Consider the following 19,599-nt stretch of genomic DNA (forward strand, 5'->3'; position numbering starts at 1 on the left):
CTTTGTAGTTTTAGTAGTAAATTTTGAAATTGGGACGTGTAAGTCCTCCAACTCTCTTCTTCTTCTCCAAGATAGTTTTAGCTATTCTGAGTCCTTTGCAACTCCACGTGAAGTTTAGAATCAATTCGTCCATATATGCAAAGGATCTAGCTGGGATTCTGATGCGGATCGAATTGAATCTCTAGATCAACTTGGGAAGTCTTGCCACCTTAACGAACCTTCTGCTTCATAAACTTGGCTTTTTTTAAAATTATTCTTTTAGATTTTCTATCATTTCTTTCAACAGCGTTTTGTAGTTTTCAGAGCATAAGTTTTGCACTTTTTGGGATACGTTTATTCCTAAATATTTTATTCCTTTTTTGCTATTGTAAATGGGATTTTTTTCTTAATTTCATTTTCAGATTGTCCATTGCAAGGGTATAGAAATACAATTGACTTCTGCATATTTTGATCATATCTGCTGCAATCATGCTGAACTCATTTGTTAGTTCTAATAGCTTTTTAGTGGGTTTCCTAGGATTTTCTATGTATAAGATCATGTCATCTGTGAATAGAAATAGTTTTACTTCTTCCTTTCCAATCTCAATGTCTTTTATTTATTTTTCTTGCCTAATTGCCCTGGTTAGCACCGCTCTACAATGTTGAACAGAAGAAATGAGAGCAGATATCCTTGTCTTGTTCCCAATCTTAGGGAGAAAGTGTTCATTCTTTGACCATGAAGTATTCTGTTAGCAGTGTAGATGCCTGTTATTAAGGTGAGGATGTCCCCTTCTATTCCCAGTTCATTGTGTGTTTTTGTCATGGAAGGTATTGGCTTTGCCAAATACTTTGAGTTTATTGAGATGATCGTGTAGTTGTTTTGTTTTTGTTTTTGTATTTTTTCTAGTGGTATTGCATATTATATCAAGTTATTTTCAAATGTTAAACCAACCTTGTATGCCTGAGAGAAATACCACTTGATCATGGTATGTAATTCTTTTTATATGATGCAGGATTGAGTATGCTAGTATTTTGTTAGGATTTTTGCATCCATTTTCATAAAAAGATACTGGTCTGTAGTCTTGTTTTCTTGTAATGTCTTTCTTTGTCTGGTTTTAAATGAGTTTCTCTTTTTTTGAAGAGTTTGTGAAGAATCCACATTAAACCCACTGCTGTCGAGCCATTCCGACTCATAGCGACCCTATAGGACAGAGTAGAACTGCCTGATAGACTTTCCAAGGAGCGCCTCATAGCGACCCTATAGGACAGAGTAGAACTGCCCGATAGAGTTTCCAAGGAGCGCCTGGTGGATTTGAACTGCCTACCTCTTGGTTAGCAGCCATAGCACTTAACCACTACGCCACCAGGGTTTCTGAATTCGTATTAGTTCTTCTTTAAATATTTGATGGAATTCATCAATGAAGCCACCTGGGCCTGGACTTTACTTTGTAGATAGTTTTTTGATTACTAATTCTGTCTCTCTTTGTAGATCTACTCAGATAGTCTATTTCTTCTTGAATTAGCTTCTAGGAATTTGTCCATTTACCTACCTTATTGGCATATAGTTGTTCATAGCTTCCTCTTATAATCCTCTTTATTTCTTTAATGTCAGTAGTAATGTCACCTGCTTCACTTCTCATTCTAGTAATTTGAGTTCTCTTGTTTTTTCCTTGGTCAGTGTAGCTGAAGTCTTATCAATTTTGTTGATGTTTTCAAACAACCAGGTTTTGGTTTCATGGATTTTCTCTGTTATTTTTCTATTCTCTATTTCATTAATTTTTGCTCTAATTTTTCTGTTATTTCCTTCCTTCTGCTTGATTTAGGTTTAATTTGGTCTTCTTTTCCCATTGTCTTTCGGTGAAAGGTTAGGTTATTAATTTAAAATATTTTTTTCTTTCTTTTTAATACAGGCAGTCCCTGGGTTATGGACGTCCAGCTTATGGACAACTTGTACTTAAGTACAGACTGCCATAATGAGTTAAATACAATGGCTCGTAATCACGAATGCACATACTACTTTGTGATGCTCTAGAAAACATAGCCAAGTTTGGAAGGTTCTTAAGGGTTTTATACGCATAGAAAGGTTTTATAGCATAGATAGGGAAAATATATACCATATACTAAGACAAACATCTGACTAACGGACGCTAAATAAGAACCGAATGCATCTGTTCTGACTTACCTACAGATTCCACTTCAAGACAGACTTGGGAACGGATCTTACTTGTAACCCAAGGGCTACGTATATAGTACTTATGGCTATAAATTTCCCTCTAGCTGGATCCCAAAAGTTTTGTTATGTCATGCTTTCATTCTCATTCATCTCAAAGTATTTTCTAGTTTCCCTTTTGATTTCTTTGACTCTTTGGTTATTTAGGAGTGTGTTAATTTCCACATGTGTGAGTTTTCCAGATTTCTTTCTGTTACTGATTTCTCATTTCATTCTGTGGTGGCCAGAGAACATACTTTGTGTTACTTCTTGCCTTTTAATTTTATTGAGACGTGTTTTATGGCCTAGCATATCGTCTGTCCTTTAGAATATTCATTGCACTTGAGATGAATGTATATTTTGATATTATTGAATGAAATGTTCTATAGATGATAAATGTATTTTAGGTCTGGTTAGTTTCTCACGTTCAAGTCATATATTTTCTTGTTGATTTTCTGCCCAGTTCTATTCATTATTGAAAGTGGGGTATTGAAGTCTCCAACTTATCGTTGAATTATCTATTTTTCTCTTCATTTTTGATAGTTTTTGCTTCACATATTTTAGTGCTCTGTTGTTAGGTGCAGATATGCTTATAATTGTATCTTCCTGGTGGATCGATCCTTTTATCACTATAAAATGCCTCCTTTTATCTCTAGTAACATTTTTGTCTGTTTTGCCTGATATTAGTACAGTCGCTGCAGCTTTCTTGTGGTTGCTTCAAAACTCTGTTTTGAATTCTCAAAGGCTTTTTTTAGTAGACAATATAAGTCAGTGAAAAACGTGTCTCTTTTCCTTTTTCCATCCGTATTTCAAATGTGATGTTTCATCAGTCAACAAACTCTCCTTGAGCTATGTGCGTGGTCCATAACACACGTGGTATGAAAACTCAGTTCTTCATGGGATTGGTTAATTCTTTTCTTATTGTTTTCCCTTTCATTCTCAAGAAATTAAAATCATACCCACCTTTAATGTAACTATTAGGTGTCCTCATGACCAGAACTTGGGGGTAAAGAAAATAAATTCAAAGAGAAGGGAATTAAGGAAGAAGTTTATGAGAATCATAAGAGCATGCATATGCTAGGAAACAGGATGTTTATTCTTGAATCCCTCTTCAAGTCAGAATATCTCCCCGAAGTCTTTGAGCCACTCGTTTGCCCTGAACCCAGTAGGGGAACTTCCAGTTGATGTCAGTGGGAAATGGAGTGGAATGATTGTGACATGCCCGGGCCTCAATGTCTGTGCACCTTAATGTGCCAACATGATTACAGATTTCAAAAGGAAAACACACATTTAAAAAATAGATGTAATTTCATTCTAAACAAGGGTCCCTGTTTGATCTTTCCCTGTGTTAGATCCTGCTTATTGTCCTGAAGGGTAAGTGACAGCCCTGACACTCCCATTGGGTGAGAAAACCTCACAATCGGTGCCAGTTTCCTGCCCCTGCTTTGAGTTCTAGGAGTTCAGAGAGGTGAGGGTGGTGTAACCTCTGCCTAACTGTGTGCTGGCATGGGCCCCTGGTGACAGTGTGTCTGAGCTGGCGGTACACCGGGAGGTTTGGAGCAGCTCTTCCTTGCTCTTTCAACGACCAGCCAATTTGGTCTCAGGAAACCACTCTGCAGTGCTGGCTGAGTTTGGAAGTCATTTTTAATTTCGTGACAAAGACAAATATGTCCTACGGGAGTAGTAAGTGGTTTTACTGGTGATAATAATGGAACTGTGACCTCTTCTGTATCTATGGTCCTTCAAAACAAAAAATGTTTGTATTATTATATGGCAGGCAAGTTCATTCTTAGCTCTTCCTTGAATCAAATCACAGAGGAAGTGTACTATTAATAAGCCCAGAGAGTATTGTTTGTGTGTGTGTGTCTACAATCATAAGCTCGTTTGCAACAGGGTGGATTTACAATGCCGCTGTTAACCAGGACACAAGCGTTGTGTTTTGAATTGTGTTGGAATGGACATAAATCATTAAAGTTCTGCCATCTTTGAATAGACTGCAGTGGGCTCAGTGCTGAAATTGGTATTGGCTTTTAAAGGGCAAACCAGTATCTCTAGAACAGTTTAAGCATCTTGGAAATCTCATTAAGTCACAAAGGAAAGAAGAAATTCAAAGCCGTATTGAATTAACGTCTTCTATTTTTTTTTTTATTTCATTTGGGGTTGGCATTCATTAGCCTAGAAATAACTACACTGATCTTTACTATTTCCTGTAGGAACTTTTTATGCCAGTGTCCTTTGTTGAAAATGGTTGCTTCAGGAGACAGTAAATTCGATATGAAGGATTTACAGTTTAGTTAAATGAATTAAACCATTTCCTGGTGTTTGTGTTTACCTTGGGTCTCACAAAGGAGACAAAAATATAGACTCACAGGAGGAAGGAAAAGAACGATCAAATCCCAGTAGTCCTTGCCTGAATGGCTAGCTCAGCAACTCTATTTACAGGAGGAATTTAATGCTGATAAGTGAATCCTTCGTGTCTGTGTAATTAACTTTTCCTCTCTGCACCCACTGAACTTCCCTGCTAAGCACATACCTTTATTACATGTGGCAGTTAATGTCCCATTCTACTATGTATTATAAAACTAAAGCAAAGGCAAGATTTATGGTTGTCCTCAAGTAACAGTGAATGCTGTTGTATAATTTTAGTTTTAATGTCAATAATGAAAAATGTTATGAAGGAAAGCCTGAGCATTCTAGAAAAATCTGACAAATGCAGAAGAGGGTAAATAAGGAAATCACAATGACCTGCAAAGCCACTACCCAAAGATGGTCATTGTTAACAATGGAGTTGTTGTGGTTGTTGGGTGTCGTTGAGTTGATTCTAACTCTTAGTGACCCCATGTGACAGAGTAGAACTGCTCCATAGGGTTTCCTAGGCTGTAATCTTTACAGGAGCAGGTCTACAGGTCTTTCTCCCTCGGAACCGCTGGGTGGGTTGAAACTACCAACCTTTCAGTTAACAGCTGAGCGCTTAACCATTGCCCCACCAGGGCTCCTGGTTAACACGTGACAAATGACAAAGGGAAAGAAGAAATTCAAAGGTGTACTGAACTAAGCTTTTCCATTTCATTTGGGAATGACATTATATTATATACTAGCTTCTAGGTCTTTTTTGCTATGCCACTTTGTGAATATATGCTTATGTTTTTCTATAGTTAAGATCATGAGTCTAATGTTTTATTTCCATGTACCTCCCTCTCTCCATAAGTTCACATCTCTCATGATAAAAGTAGACACTTAATAGCTACACATATACGGTGTTAACTATCTGCCAAGCCTCGTTTTAAATGCTTTTCATGTCTTAGCTCATGTAGTCTTCATAATAACTGTTAAAATTCCCACAATGTTAAATTTATGTAAGAACTCATAGGCATTAGTTCTTGCAGTTCATGAATTTAGGGACATCTGGTCTGAATACAGAAACCCTAGTGGCGTAGTGATTAAGAGCTACGGCTGCTAACCAAAAGGTCGGCAGCTTGAATCTGCTAGGCTCTCCGTAGAAACTCCATGGGGCAGTTCCACTCTGTCCTATAGGGTTCCAATGCGTCAGAATCGACTCGACGGCAACGGGTTCAGTTCTGTTTGGTTTGGTCTGAATACAAGAACGGCACAAATCTGAAGGGATTTTGTCAGCTCTGACACACAGGAGAAAGGAAGCTATGCTGGGCAAATTTCAGGTTGGCTGGCGGGCATTTTCTTCCCTTATATGGGGTTAAGGGGGAAATTTAAACTAGGTTAAACTGAGCAGGCAAGTCCAGATGGGCTAGTTTAAATTTCCACTTCTGGGAGAGCAAATTGATTGACTTGGGCTTTGGCTCCTGGAAAGGTTAGGCACTTAAAAGAAACAGAAATTTAGGTTTCAGTTTGCTGATGTGGGGCTCAGCACAAGTGACCCCATTTTGGGCATAGTATTTTTTTTTATTATAGTCAGGTTAAGAAGCTCTGGTGGCACAATGGTTAAGGCACTCAGCTGCTAACCCAGAGGTCGGTGGTTCGAACTCAACAGCCACTCTGCGGGAGAAAGATGTGCCATTTTGCTCCCATAAAAGATTGGCAGGCTTGAAAACCCTATAGGGCAGTTTGTTTTACTCTGTCCTATTATAGGGTTGCCGTGAGTCAGAATCGACTTTACAGCAATAGTTTGGTTTGGTTTTTGGATATAGTCGCTAGAGGAGCCTTGGTGGCACAGTGGTTAAGGCGATTGACTGCTAACCAAAAGGATGGTGATAGGAAACCACCAGTGGCTCCAGGGAAGAAAGATGTGGCAGTCTGCTTCCTGGAGATTTACAGCCTTCGAAACCCTAAGGGGTTGCTGTGAGTGTGAATGGACTTGACAGCAGTAGGTTTAGTTTTTTTGTTTTTATTCTTTTAATAGGGTTGCTATGAGTCAGGATCGACCTGATGGCAACCATTATGAGTCAGAATAGACTGAAGGCAGTGGGTTTGTTTGTTTTTTGGATAGTAAGGTTAAGGAGCCCTGGTAGTGTAGTGATTAAGCCCTGGGCTGCTAACTGGAAGGTCGCTGGCCATTTGAGCCCACCAGCTGCTCCACAGGAGAAAGATGTGGCAGTCTGCTTCCATAAAGATTACAGCCTGGGAAACCCTGTGGGGCAGTTCTACTCTGTCCTGTAGGGTCACTGTGAGTCAGAATTGACTTGATGGCAACGGGTTTGGTTTTTGGCTTATAGTCAGGTTAACATCACCCTTTGAGGTAGATTTTACAGATGAGGCACAGAGGGTAAAATGATTTGTCTGGGTCACCCAGGGAGTAAGGGGCAGAGCCAGGAGCCTCACCCAGATGGTGAAGAGTGCACTCTTACCACCATGATGGGTTGCCCCCTGACTCCAAGCATCATAGTTACTGTCCCTTGGAAATCACCCCCTTCTCGGAATTTCTCTAACACCATACCTTATGACATGGCACTTAACTTTCCCTCCTGAACATGTGAAAATCAGCCTTTGAGTCTCTGAAAAACAGTTACTAGCCATAGCCCTTCCTGTGGGAGGCGCTACCTCAAGAAAAGGAAGCCAGGGATGCAGCCCTGAGTGTGGTTGAGGGCAAGAGCTTAGATTGGAGGTCAGGAGAGGCTGGCCTCCAGGTCTGCTCTGCTCACATCTAATTGTGTGAACTTACCCAGTTCAGTTCACCTGTTTGGGCTCTTTTTTCCTCATCTGCAAAATGGCAGTGCTGCATAGCTGTTCATTATTGAATGTACTTTAGACAGAGATGAATATGAGACATTTCCTCTCCTAGGGGTTCACCATTCACTGTGTAACCAGAGAAATAAACTGTCAGTTATAGTTCAGGGTTGCAAGTGTTGTAATGGAAGAATGCTGGGAGAGCCCACAGGCGGGGCTGGGGTGGAGAAGGAGGCAGGAAGGAAGGGTCTGGCAAGGCTTCCCAGAGGAAGAATAGGAATTACCCAGCTGCCAAGGGGATATGAGCCTCTGTCCCACGCCATTGGGTGCCAAACTATCCCATCTTCAGCAGGCAATGCCATACTCTTTAAGACCTTTTCCAGACCTCTTTGTACATGCTTGTATAAAAAAAAAAAAAACCATTGCCATTAGGTCAATTCTGACTCAGTAGAACTGCCTCATAGGGTTTCCAAGGGACACCTGGTGGATTTGAACTGCCTACCTTTTGCTTGGAGCCCTCGTGGTGTAGTGGCTAAAAGCTCAGCTGCTAACCAAAAGGTCAGCAGTTCAAAATCACTAGCTGCTCCTTGGAAACCCTGTAGGACAGTTCTACTGTGTCCTATAGGGTCGCTATAAGTCAGAACTGATTCAGCTGTACTTAACAACAAAAACCTTTTGCTTGGCAGCCATAGCTCTTAACCACTATGCCACAGAGTTTCCATGCTTGCATATGCTTTCCTTGTACTAGATAAGTAGTGCATACTAAAGAAACAGACCTAATGTGCATATGAAATAAATGCAGTCTTCAACCCTGCTTCTCTAGCCTCTCCGGTGTCCACCCCTAGGAAATGTCTAGAAAACCTTTAAGTCCTGCTTCTGTCATTCAAATGGTGATCCTCCTTCCAACCTAACCTGCAGCACCTGTGCTCCAGAGGGAGTGGACTTTCCCTATTGCTCCTGCCCCCTTTGACTTCTTACAAAGACTCGGGAGGGAGCTTCCTGAGGCACTTAGCATAGCTGTGGCAAGACGTTTATGCAGAATATTCTCCCTTCTCTATGACTTTTCCCCACAGTGTCATGACTGCTTACTAGGGCACCAGGGCAGTCCGTTTAGAAAACCAAGACCCCAATGAGGAATTAGGCTTTTTTTGAGAAGGCTTCTCTTTCTGGGCAGAAACACAGAAGACTGAATTCAGAGAGAACAAATGTGAATTTAAGTATTACATTAAGGGGAGGACATGGTGACTGTAGCAGCACCCATATTACCCCACCAGCTACAGTGTTTGTTGTTGTTGTTCGGCACCAGTCGATTCCAACTCATAGCGACCACATGTGACAGAGTAGAACTGCCCCATAGGGTTTTCTAGGCTGTAATCTTTACGGGAACAGATTGTCAGGTCTTTCCTCAAGGAGCGCTGGTGGGTTCGAATCACTGACCTTTCAGTAGGCAGTTGACCACTTAACCACTGTGCTACCTATATTTCACTCATTTGCATTTTTTTTCTCATTTTCTCCTCGTTCAGATACAGGTAGACCTTTCGTAGAGATGCACAGTGACATACCTGACATCATCAACATGACGGAAGGACAGGAGATCGTCATTCCCTGCCGGGTCACCTCACCCAATATCACCGTGACTTTAACAAAGGTAGAGTGGAACCATGAGAGCCTCAGAATATTTTCACCTCAGAAGGACCCTAATGAATGTTTCATCATTTCCTCCCTCTTGAACCTTTGGGTTTCTCAGTGGACTTCTCTGCAGCATCTGTTCACTGCACTGGATGAGAGCTATCAGTTATACCCACGCATGTTTTTAAGTGGGATGAAACAATAACGTCTTCAGAAGCTCCAGTGAAGACACATGAAGATGACCTGGCTGTCCTAGTGGGAAAAAATTGCTAATTGGTCTCTCTCTTGAGTGTCAGGCCAGTTTATGACGAAGATTCCAGAGGCCACAGAGATAGGGGCTGGCCCACTAGAACTCTGACATGACTAGGCCCGTCCTAGGTGGGTGCAGCGTGTCGCCAAAGGTGACGGAAATCTCCTCACAACAAATTTACATCTTGCTATATTCAGAGGAAACTAAAAAACCAGTTACAACACATTGGGTTTTTTTTTCAATCTGCCATACTTTCATTTTTGATGAAAGAAAAGAATGTTTTCTCAAACTGTTAGTGAAACAATATTCCCACAGTGCTAATATGATTTTCTTCAAGCATTTTTTTTTTTTTTTAATTTCAGTTTCCACCTGATACTCTGATCCCTGATGGGAAAAGAATAATCTGGGACAGTAGGAAGGGTTTTATAATCTCCAATGCAACATACAAAGAAATAGGGCTTCTGATCTGTGAAACGAGAGTCAACGGACGTTTGTATCAGACAAGCTATCTAACATACCGGCAGAGTAAGTGATATTCTCAAGGCGTGAACGTAAGCCAAAATTGTCTGTGGTTTATCTACTTTGTGAAACCCTAATTTTAAAAAATGTATCTCTTACCCTTGCAGGCAATATAATCAAAGATGTCCAAATCAGCACACCAAGTCCAGTCAAATTATTTAGAGGCCGTACTCTCACCCTCAACTGTACTGCTACCACTGCCTTAAACACGAGAGTTCAGATAACCTGGAGTTACCCTGGTGACGTGAGTGACCTATTTTTCTATTTCTTCTGTAAAACAGTATTTATTTTTAGTAAGTGAAATCCCACTAGGTTTGGGGGAAAAAAAGGTACTTCTCAAAGGGAGGAGTAATACCTGTGTAAGTAGGGTTCCAGAATGTTCTCAGTGTGTTTCATTTAGGGGATCCATGCTCTGGTTTTTGGTGGTGGTTTAGTCATTGAGGAAGCTTTAGGATTTGGTACTTTCCTCTTGGATTTCATGGGTGTGATATGCATAGATCTGGTCTTTTGATGTGTGGGGTTTTTGTTTTGAAGCTTATAGGCTGGTATTTCTATTGCATGATTCTGGGTGGAAAAAGGGATTGTTTCATCCTTGGAAATTGTTCTCTAGGATTTAAAGATGAGAGAGAAAGTTATCACCAAATGCCAGGCAAGGACTGTCTTTTGTGACAACAACACAGAGTTTTCCGGAGGCTGTCTTTGTCAGCACATCCATTTAAGAGACTGGCAGACAGGCAGGCACCTGATTGGAGCGTGTTTGGAAAAGATATTACAGTCCAGCAATTCAGTACCCCATTCGTCAAGTGTCAAAGGAGCAATGCTGTCCTTCAGAAAAATGAGAAGAATGAAGACTGAGTAGGGTTTCCTTATTCAAACTGAACATCCTTGTAAACAATAGTTATTTTAAAAACCTGTAGATGGGGAATCTCTGATAAACTGTGAGGAGAATTCAGACAGTAGTTCCAGCCCCTGTTTCTTGTGTGTCACTATGATTTATTGTGGCATATCCCTCGTACAGTCATTTATTGTATCATTCAGATCTTCCAATCACAAAGTCAACTTATGATTCAATTAGGTATAAAAGTTGAATTCATCAGCCCCCAAGCCATTGTTTGTTTCATTAACATTTCTTTCAATGGAAATAAAATAGCTTAGCAACAAAAAGGTATAATAGGTGCCCTGTGGTGACACATTAAGGAGTTATCAGTCAGTAACTATTCTCTAGAAAGTGGTGTTGTTTCATGTAAATAAAATGCAATGACTTGTAGCAATATTTCCAGTATTTTGAGAGAAATAAAATATTCTCAATAAATTCCAAGAGGGAAGGCAGCTTTTATCCTGTTAGCCTTACTATTATAAGTAAGAATACTCCTGAATTATTGACTGCCAATAATCTAAAATGGTGCTGTCCAGTAGAATTGTCTGATGGAAATATTCTACACCTGTGCTATCTAATACAGGGACCTCTAGCTATATGTGACTGTGAACACTTGAAATGAGGCTAGTGCATCTGAGGAACTGAATTTTAGATTTTAATTAACTTTAATCAGTGTTAATTTAAATAGCCACATGTGGCTGGTGGCTGCAGGACTGGACGGAACAGTTCTAAAACACAGGATCTGTTGGTTTCCAAGGTAAAAGCAAACACCAATGTTACTCAACCTGGGGGAAAAGAAGGTAGCTCTCAAACGGAGGAGTAATACCTATATAAGTAGAGTTTCAGAAAATTCTTCAATCTGTCTAATTTAGGGGATTGATGCTCTGAGTTTTGGTGGTGGTAATTGACATTTTCTCTCAGGGTACTGCTGAGAATGAAGAAAATGGCCTAATCGTGTGTCTGTTCCCAGAGGGCAATAAAAGGATAGGTGGGTAGACGTTTACTAAACATGGCCCAGAGGAGAACTAAGTCTAAGACCCAAAGATCAGTTCTGGACAGCTTCTGAAATCTTTTTTTCCATGCCCCCTTATGGGAAGGACTGAGAGGAAGAGATAGCATATTATGGGTTATAAAATGTAATGCCTAAAAAGAAAAGAAAAAGGAAGGAATAACTAAAGGGTAAGGTAATGTGATCTCATATCTCAAAACGGGAGAAGGTCATTGTGGCCAGTCCAGATTGATGAGCCTCCAGGTCTTCTCTTGGTCTTCCCTGAGGTAAGCGTGGGATGACAACCCCCTCCCCACCTCCAGGAACTTCTAGGTCTTCCCTGAGGTAAACATGGGATGACATCCCCGCCTCCCCAGGAGCCCCTGGGTCTTCTCTTGGTTTCCCCTGAGGTAAACATGGGGTGACAGCTCCCCCCACCCCCAGCCTCTGGGTCTTCTCCTAGTCTTCCTTGAGGTAAACATGGAATGACACTCCACCCAAGTGTTGGCTAAACTTGTTGATGGCTTTGCATGCCCCCAGGTCTATTTACTATGATTTAGCAAAGAATTGGCAAGCACTGCTCAAATAATGAAATAATGCACCTAGAATTACCACACCTCAGTAGGTGTAGGGCTGACTCATTATCTTTTCTTTCATTTCTAGTACGGCAGCAATAGGAAACTCCAATTGTGATTTACTGAGAGAGGCACTGTCATTAAGCCAGATACTAATAATTATTGTCTGTGTTTGTGTGTGATGTTTATGCCTAGAGTGCACTAGACCTGTACTCCAACTGAGTTCCCAGCCTCCTTTGGCTGGTGTTTATGTCGCATCAGGGACTTCATTGATAGAAGGGCAATTATCCTGCTGATCTCAAAAGTTTGTTGTGAGAAAAACGGAGATAGTGTATGTGAAAGTCCATTTGGAGATAATGAAGTGCTAAATAAATACTATGTGTTACATATTTTAAACACATCTAGGCAGAGATGTATTTCCAAACATCTTGCTCTAGTTGGGTTTGATAGGCTTCTTAACATAAAAAGAAGCTGTTGTTAAAATAAGGATTTCAGCAATGATCTGAGAAATGCTATAACTTTAAGCATGAACAATTACTATTTGTACATTTAAGTTATACCATTTCCTTCCTAGATAAATAACAGAGCTTCCATAATTCCACGGATTGGCAAAAGCAATTCGCTTGGCAATGTATTCTACAGTGTTCTTATTATTGACAAAGTGCAGAACAAAGACAAAGGACTTTATACTTGTCATGTAAAGAGTGGACCATCATACCAATCGGCTAACATCTCGGTGCATGTATATGGTAAGCAATAGTTCACAATTACCAACTCAAGGTGTGCTTTCTCATCATCGTGGATTCTTAAGGTTCTAGAAAACAAGTCAATTTTCTTTGGGCCATGAGTTACAGTGTCTTGAATGAATGGAACTTTGCCATGGTTCCCTCATCCCCTTGCCACAGACTAGAAAGCAAATCACGTTAAGTTCTCTTTAAATTGAGTACTTTTGAATTGGATGGGGAATCTTTTCTTTACAAGTTTTTTGTGGCCAGTAACTCAGATAACAGTATAATTTTGTTTATGAAATTCTTTATTTAGTATAAACAAAACAGAAAAAGATAACTAGTTTTACCCTTATTACCTGGGGAAATTTTTGCAGGTACTGCTACGAATTAGGGAAATCCTGGTGGTGTAGTGGTTAAGTGCTACAGCTGCTAATCAAAAGGCCGGCAGGTCGAAGCCACCAGGCCCTCCATGGAAACTCTATGGGGCGGTTCTACTCTGTCGCATAGGGTAGCTATGGTTCGGAATCCACTCGACAGCAACGGGCTTATTTACTATGAATTAGAGAAATAAGAACATAGAGTGATAAATTATTATTTAGAATTGATATTATTTTATCTCATGGCATCCTAAAATTGTTGCTTGATATCGGTATGTGAATTCTGTAAACCCCATCGGTGTAGTTGTTGGCTGCCTCAAGGCTCTTCCCGCTCCTGCTGAGGCCACGTGACAGGGTAGAACTGCCCCATAGGGTTTTCTTGGCTGTAATCTTTATGGAAGCAGATTTTCAGGTCTTTTATCCTGAGGAGCCACCAGGCGAGTCTGAACTCCCATCCTTTCCATCGGCAGCCAAGCACTTAATCATCGCGATCCCAGGGCTCCTTATAAACCCCATTCACCAAACCAAACCTGTTGCTGTTGAGTCAATTCCAACTCATAGTGACCCTGTAGGACAGAGCAGAAGTGCCCAATAGGGTTTCCAGGGAGCGGCTGGTAGACTTGAACTGCTGACCTTTTGGTTAGCAGCCGAGCTCTTAACCAGTGGACCGCCAGAGCTCCATAAACCCCATTAGAATCCTTAAAAATCTGAATTATTTCAGTTGTTGGAAGATAAAAAATCACCAAGATGGAGCAATTCCATCAGTTTTCCTTTTGACATTCTCCAGTTGATTTCTGATATCAAATTAGTGGTTTTATGATGTTCACAGTAACTTTCCCCCATCTTACATTTGCCAGGTAGATTTTTAGAACTTTCTTTCCACGTTTCTGTTATTATGATACAGCTGTTTAAGATTTTTCGCTTTCTATTGCCCTCCCATGGTGGTTTTCTTATCTTTATTTTTGAAATTGTGGGTCTGTTGTATTGCCCTGCTGTTGTTTTTATGTCTCTGGGACTTACAACCATTTCATTTTAAAGTATTTCACCAGCTAGGGTGCTTTTTTAAGTTACTTTAATCATTGATCAACATTTGGGCTTATTGACAGGCTCTATCACAATTTTTGTTCATTGGTTGCGTCCTCCCTAAATGAGACAGTGAGGTTTTGTTTTATTTTGTTACTGGTTTTTTTTGTTTGTTTTTTTGACATAAATATGGGTTTTTTTTCTAATGTATTTATCGTGTCACTTCTTTCAAAGATAAAGCGTTCATCACTGTGAAACATCGAAAACAGCAGGTGCTTGAAACTGTAGCCGGCAAGCGCTCTTACCGGCTGTCCATGAAAGTGAAGGCGTTTCCCTCGCCAGAAGTTGTATGGTAAGACACAATCACTTTTTTATCAACTTAAGATATGCTTGTGATAGGAAGATGCAAGACCCCAGTGACCTGACTTCCTGGAAAAATGTATCAAGTTCCCCAGACTGAGAGCTAAGAACTGTATTGATTTCCCGGCAGGGAGGGGTGGAGGCGGGGACCAATGTACTGTAACAGAATGGAGCGAGGGATTGGGGTTTCTTGAGTGTTCAGGTCAGCTTGGACTAAATTTGTGCATGTCTCAACCTCCCGATGATGTCAACATCCTTTGAATGGGATGTGTTGGGCAGTGACTAGGACGCATCTTCAGTATGCACCATGCTCTATTAACCCTGAAGAAGTGGCCTCTTGTAATGACGATGCTGGAAATAATTCTTTTATGTACAGCTGGATGGAAAGTTCCAGTCTTGTTTTCAAATTAAGCAAACATTCATAGAGACAAGATCTATTCAGTTGCGGGGTGGACGAATGGGCCTGCTTGAACTCTTTTTTTGGCTCGAAGGGTGCATATTCAGAAACTCTTTAAGCATTTTTTTTTTTTTTAAATACTAGCACAACACCTTGATTTAAAACAATGTAATCTGTTTATAATCTGCAGTCATTTTTGTTAAGTCACTTTTGAACACCAATATCTTTGGCTCAAGTCATTACGTTTTTAACAAAGGGTATAGTCCAAAGCTGATTAGGAAAACAACCCACACAGCACAGAAGGGGTGCCGTTTCAGAATCTCCGCAACCAGAGTTCATTTTTCTTTCAACATCATGAGTGTAGTGTTTAATTGTTTTCTGTTTCCTCAAATAGTTAATTAGGAATTAAAGAGAAAATCAAACTTTCTGCTATACCCTCCCCCCGAGTAGAAAAGAGACTTTTTTTCTTTCTTTTTTTTGCCTTGTGATATCTAAAAAGTTTATTAGTAAATTTCCTATGCCCATTGCCATCCAGTCGATGACAACTCATAGCAACCCTATAGGACAGAGTAGAACTTGATGGTAACGCGTTTTTTATTTTTTGATTCTATATTTCAAATTAAAAAAAAAAAAAAAATTTTTTTTTAAAGTTTATATGTCGTTTGTGAGTTTTGTGTTTTAACTGTTCTTCCTCAGGGGAAGAAAATCTTGATAGTCTTGATTTCAGTATAACTTATGAAAGGGCCAACTGGTGTGACCATTTATATAACTAATAAGAACTCCACATGAGATCACAATGGGAAGGTCTATTTTTACTTTATCTGGAGAAGTGATCTGGTCGATCTGTCTTACAATGGCCCTTGTATTGCTGATGGAGTCTCATGGAAAACTGAAAAATATCCTGGGTGGAATCAGACATGGTGCTTCTGGGTTAACACTTAACTCACAATGGCAGCTGTGGGTGCACTTAAAAAATAATAAAAAAAAAAACTGTTGCTGTCGAGTTGATTTCAACTCATAATGACCTTGTAGGGCAGAGCAGAACTGCCCTATATAGACCTGCCAGACTGCTCCCTGGAAGCGAGGGGGATGAGACCCCACCTTACATATTTTTGACATGTTATTAGGAGGGACCAGTCCCTGGAGAAGGACATCATGCTTGGTAAAGTAGAGGGTCAGTGAAAAAGAGGAAGACCCTCAGTGAAATGGATTGACATGGTGGTTGCAACCATGGCTTCAAGCATAGCGATAGTTGTGAGGATGGCGCAGGACTGGGCAGTATTTTGTTCAGCTGTTGTACACAGGGTCACAGTGACTTGGAACTGACTCAGCGGCACCTAACAACAACAGAACTGCCCCATAGGGTTTCCAAGGAGCTACTGGTGAATTTGAACTGCTGACCTTTTGGTGCTTTTAACCACCACAGCACCAGGGCTCACTTTTCTTTCTTTCCTCAGCTTACTTCTTCCCCTTTGCCAATAAATACGAAGCTGTCCCCAGCCGAAAATCATACCTGCCTGTACGGAAAAGTTTGTGCTTAAACTCCTTAAAACAACATTGAGAGTCAGGTAGTTTGAGACATAAAAACTTGATCTCACAACAAACCTCAGTGGCAGGGTTAGCAAAGTGGTATCTGAGAGGCAGTAAGTACCAAGTGACTCACTGATGATTCTCTTCACCAAAGGTTAAAAGACGGGTTGCCTGCCACAGAGAAATCGGCCCGCTATCTGGTCCATGGCTATTCATTGATAATCAAAGATGTGACAGCAGAGGACGCAGGAGATTATACCATCATGCTGGGCATAAAGCAGTCCAGACTGTTTAAAAATCTCACCACCACTCTAACTGTAAATGGTAAGTTTACTGTTTGTGCTTTCTTCTGGTTCCAGTAGGGGGGAAGTGAATGAAAATTTGTACATTTAAAAGCCAGTGTAACAACATTAAAGACAACAATTTTTGCCAAATAATAGACAAACACATAAACAATAACACCTCAGAGGAACCCTACTCCTTAGAACAATCAGTTGTACGAGATTGAAAAGGCATTATCTGCCCCCAAAGCAAAGATGAGAAGTTGGAAAGGGGTAGAAAATCAGGACAAAAGGAAATGGGAAACCCAGGGCAGAAATGGGGAGAATGCTGGCACATTGTAGAAACATTTTATGTACGAACTATCAAACGGGAAGCTAATTTGCTCTGTAAACTTTGACCTAATGTGCAATAAAAAGAAAAAAAAAAAAATTTTTTTTTAAATAAATAAAATACTGATTTATTAATTCAGTTCTTTTCATTTAAGTATATCACAGCAGTAATAGAAAGATCATGCTAACTCTTTATCTTGATGTAGTGAAAACAAAATACAAAGTTAACTTTGCCTTGTTTAGGAATTTCATGTGGTAACCTGACCTCAAATGCATTACTCTGTCTGAGAGACACAAGTAAAAACCAGCCCCAGAAAATGATGTGAATACTTCACTTTGTAAAACAAATGACTCACCCTTACTTACAAGAACACTTTTTGAAGTGTCCTGCAGAACCCCACACACATTTTAAAAAATCTAATTTAATATTTACTTTAGCTCTGTGAGGTTCCAGCCTTGATGGTGCAGTGGCTAAGCACTCAGCTGCTTACCAGCAGGCTGGTGGATTGAACCCATCAGCCATTCCGCGGAAGAAAGAGGTGGCAGTCTGCTTCTGTAAAGATCTACAGCATTGGAAACTCTATGGGGCAGTTCTACTCTGTCCTACAAGTTAGAATCAACTGAACAGCGATGGGTTTGGTTTTAGTTCTGTAAGGTACATAGGAGCCTTTTTACTATCTCAGTCTCACGTATAAGAAAACTAAGGTCTAACCCTTTGAAAGCAATGGCATCCAAACCTTATTTGGCTGCCATTGAGAAAGACAACACAATTCTTTGTGATTGTTCTAAAAACCACGTATACTTCTACCATAACGATTTCCCGTTCACTTGTTACCTTCCATAGGCAGCCTTTTTTTTTTTAAACATTGCAATCATAGCGTACATACCATGGAATTGAATTTTTAATGTTCTTGTAAAACACTCCTACTTTTTTTTGTTTGTTTTATATTGGTATTTTCTTGACAAATATGAGGAGCTATTTGGTGTTTGTTAATGTGTTTACTTCCCTGACATCAGAACCATTGAGAATGTGGTCCTTCATGCCCGTGAGGAGGTTACTCGAACAGCTCTTGACTTCTGTCCTGTTCTTCATCTCCTTTCCAGTGAAGCCCCAGATTTATGAAAAGGCCTTGTCATCGTTTCCAGACCTGACTCTCTACCCCCTGGGCAGCAGACAGATCCTGACTTGCACGATTTATGGTGTCCCACAGCCTACGATCAAGTGGTTCTGGCAGCCCTGTCACCATAATCGCTCCAGTGCAAGGTAGGGATGACTTGTTTCTTGATGAACTTTTAGATATTTTCTGGCACCTGGGATCAGAATCCTTTACTGGACAGAGAGATAGTGGGCAGCTTATTTATTTCTGATGGGTGGTATATTTGGGGCAAAGGCTTCGCCCGCCTTGGGAAGAGGTAGATAACAGCCACACTTCTTCCTTACTGTTACCTACCACGGACTCAGCACTCATAATTTCTCTCTTCCATGTGCACTTTTAGGAGCACAGGCACAGAATTGAGGTTGCCCTGTGATCCACATTTTGGACTTTGTTGGACGCGGGACTAGATCTTCCAAACGCTGGTTATCAACACTGTTCATACTTTTGGGCTTTGCTTGTGCTCTTCCGCTGTCTGAAATGCACTTCCACTGGTTTTCTGCCTTCTTCATCCTACAGGGCTCAGCTCTCTGGTCACCTTCTCTGTGAACCCTGACTGCCTCCCTCATACTCCTCTCTGTCCTCAGTGTGAAGAGCAGTGCTTGGCTCATCCAGTCTTGGAATTGCTAGTTGTGCACGTGGTGGCCTTTCACTCCAGGCTCTGTGCTGATTGAGAGTGCCTGTGTTCCTTCAGGGCCTCGCACAGTGTCTGGCACCCAGTAGATGCTCCATGTGTCTCTGATGAATGAACTGAGTGGATGAATACGTTTCTAGCCTCTGTTGGTTCTGCAGCGTTTCCTCACATCCTGTGGATGACTAAGCCCTATTTGTTTTGTTTTTCCTTTTTGTTTAGTCTAGAGGGATGATACTAGTGATAGCCCATGGGAGCTCACTTGAGGAACAGAAATAGAATTGATAGGTGCAAAAATAAGACAATGTTGAGACAACTCGAGAATTTTCATTATGCCAAAATAGTTTCTTTATTGCTCTTCACTCTGCTCTCAGAGTGTGTAGGGTCGTTGCTGTTAAAACACACACACATAGACATGTATGCACACAGACACACACACACAGTCACATATACACACATAGAGTCTCCAACCTACCCACACACGCACACATACATACAGAGACTCACACACACACACTCACATACAGACACATAGACACACACACAGAGACTCACACCCATCCATGTACACATGCAGAGACACACACACATATACACACACATGCAGAGACACGCACCCACCC

The 19,599-nt window shown here is 40.7% G+C and overlaps 1 protein-coding gene across 1 annotated transcript in view; it reads left to right on the plus strand.

Moving 5' to 3' along the window:
* FLT1 (fms related receptor tyrosine kinase 1) overlaps positions 1–19,599 on the plus strand; it is a 202,752-nt gene that overhangs the window by 46,049 nt on the left and 137,104 nt on the right. The window contains exons 4-10 of the mRNA XM_064275298.1: positions 8,851–8,975; positions 9,569–9,731; positions 9,833–9,969; positions 12,740–12,914; positions 14,528–14,645; positions 16,735–16,904; positions 18,296–18,455. Of these exons, the coding sequence (XP_064131368.1) occupies positions 8,851–8,975; positions 9,569–9,731; positions 9,833–9,969; positions 12,740–12,914; positions 14,528–14,645; positions 16,735–16,904; positions 18,296–18,455 (1,048 nt within the window). The remainder of the gene's footprint in view (positions 1–8,850; positions 8,976–9,568; positions 9,732–9,832; positions 9,970–12,739; positions 12,915–14,527; positions 14,646–16,734; positions 16,905–18,295; positions 18,456–19,599) is intronic.

This window comes from Loxodonta africana, chromosome 23, assembly GCF_030014295.1.
Source record: "Loxodonta africana isolate mLoxAfr1 chromosome 23, mLoxAfr1.hap2, whole genome shotgun sequence".
In the NCBI taxonomy this organism is placed as follows: domain Eukaryota; kingdom Metazoa; phylum Chordata; class Mammalia; order Proboscidea; family Elephantidae; genus Loxodonta; species Loxodonta africana.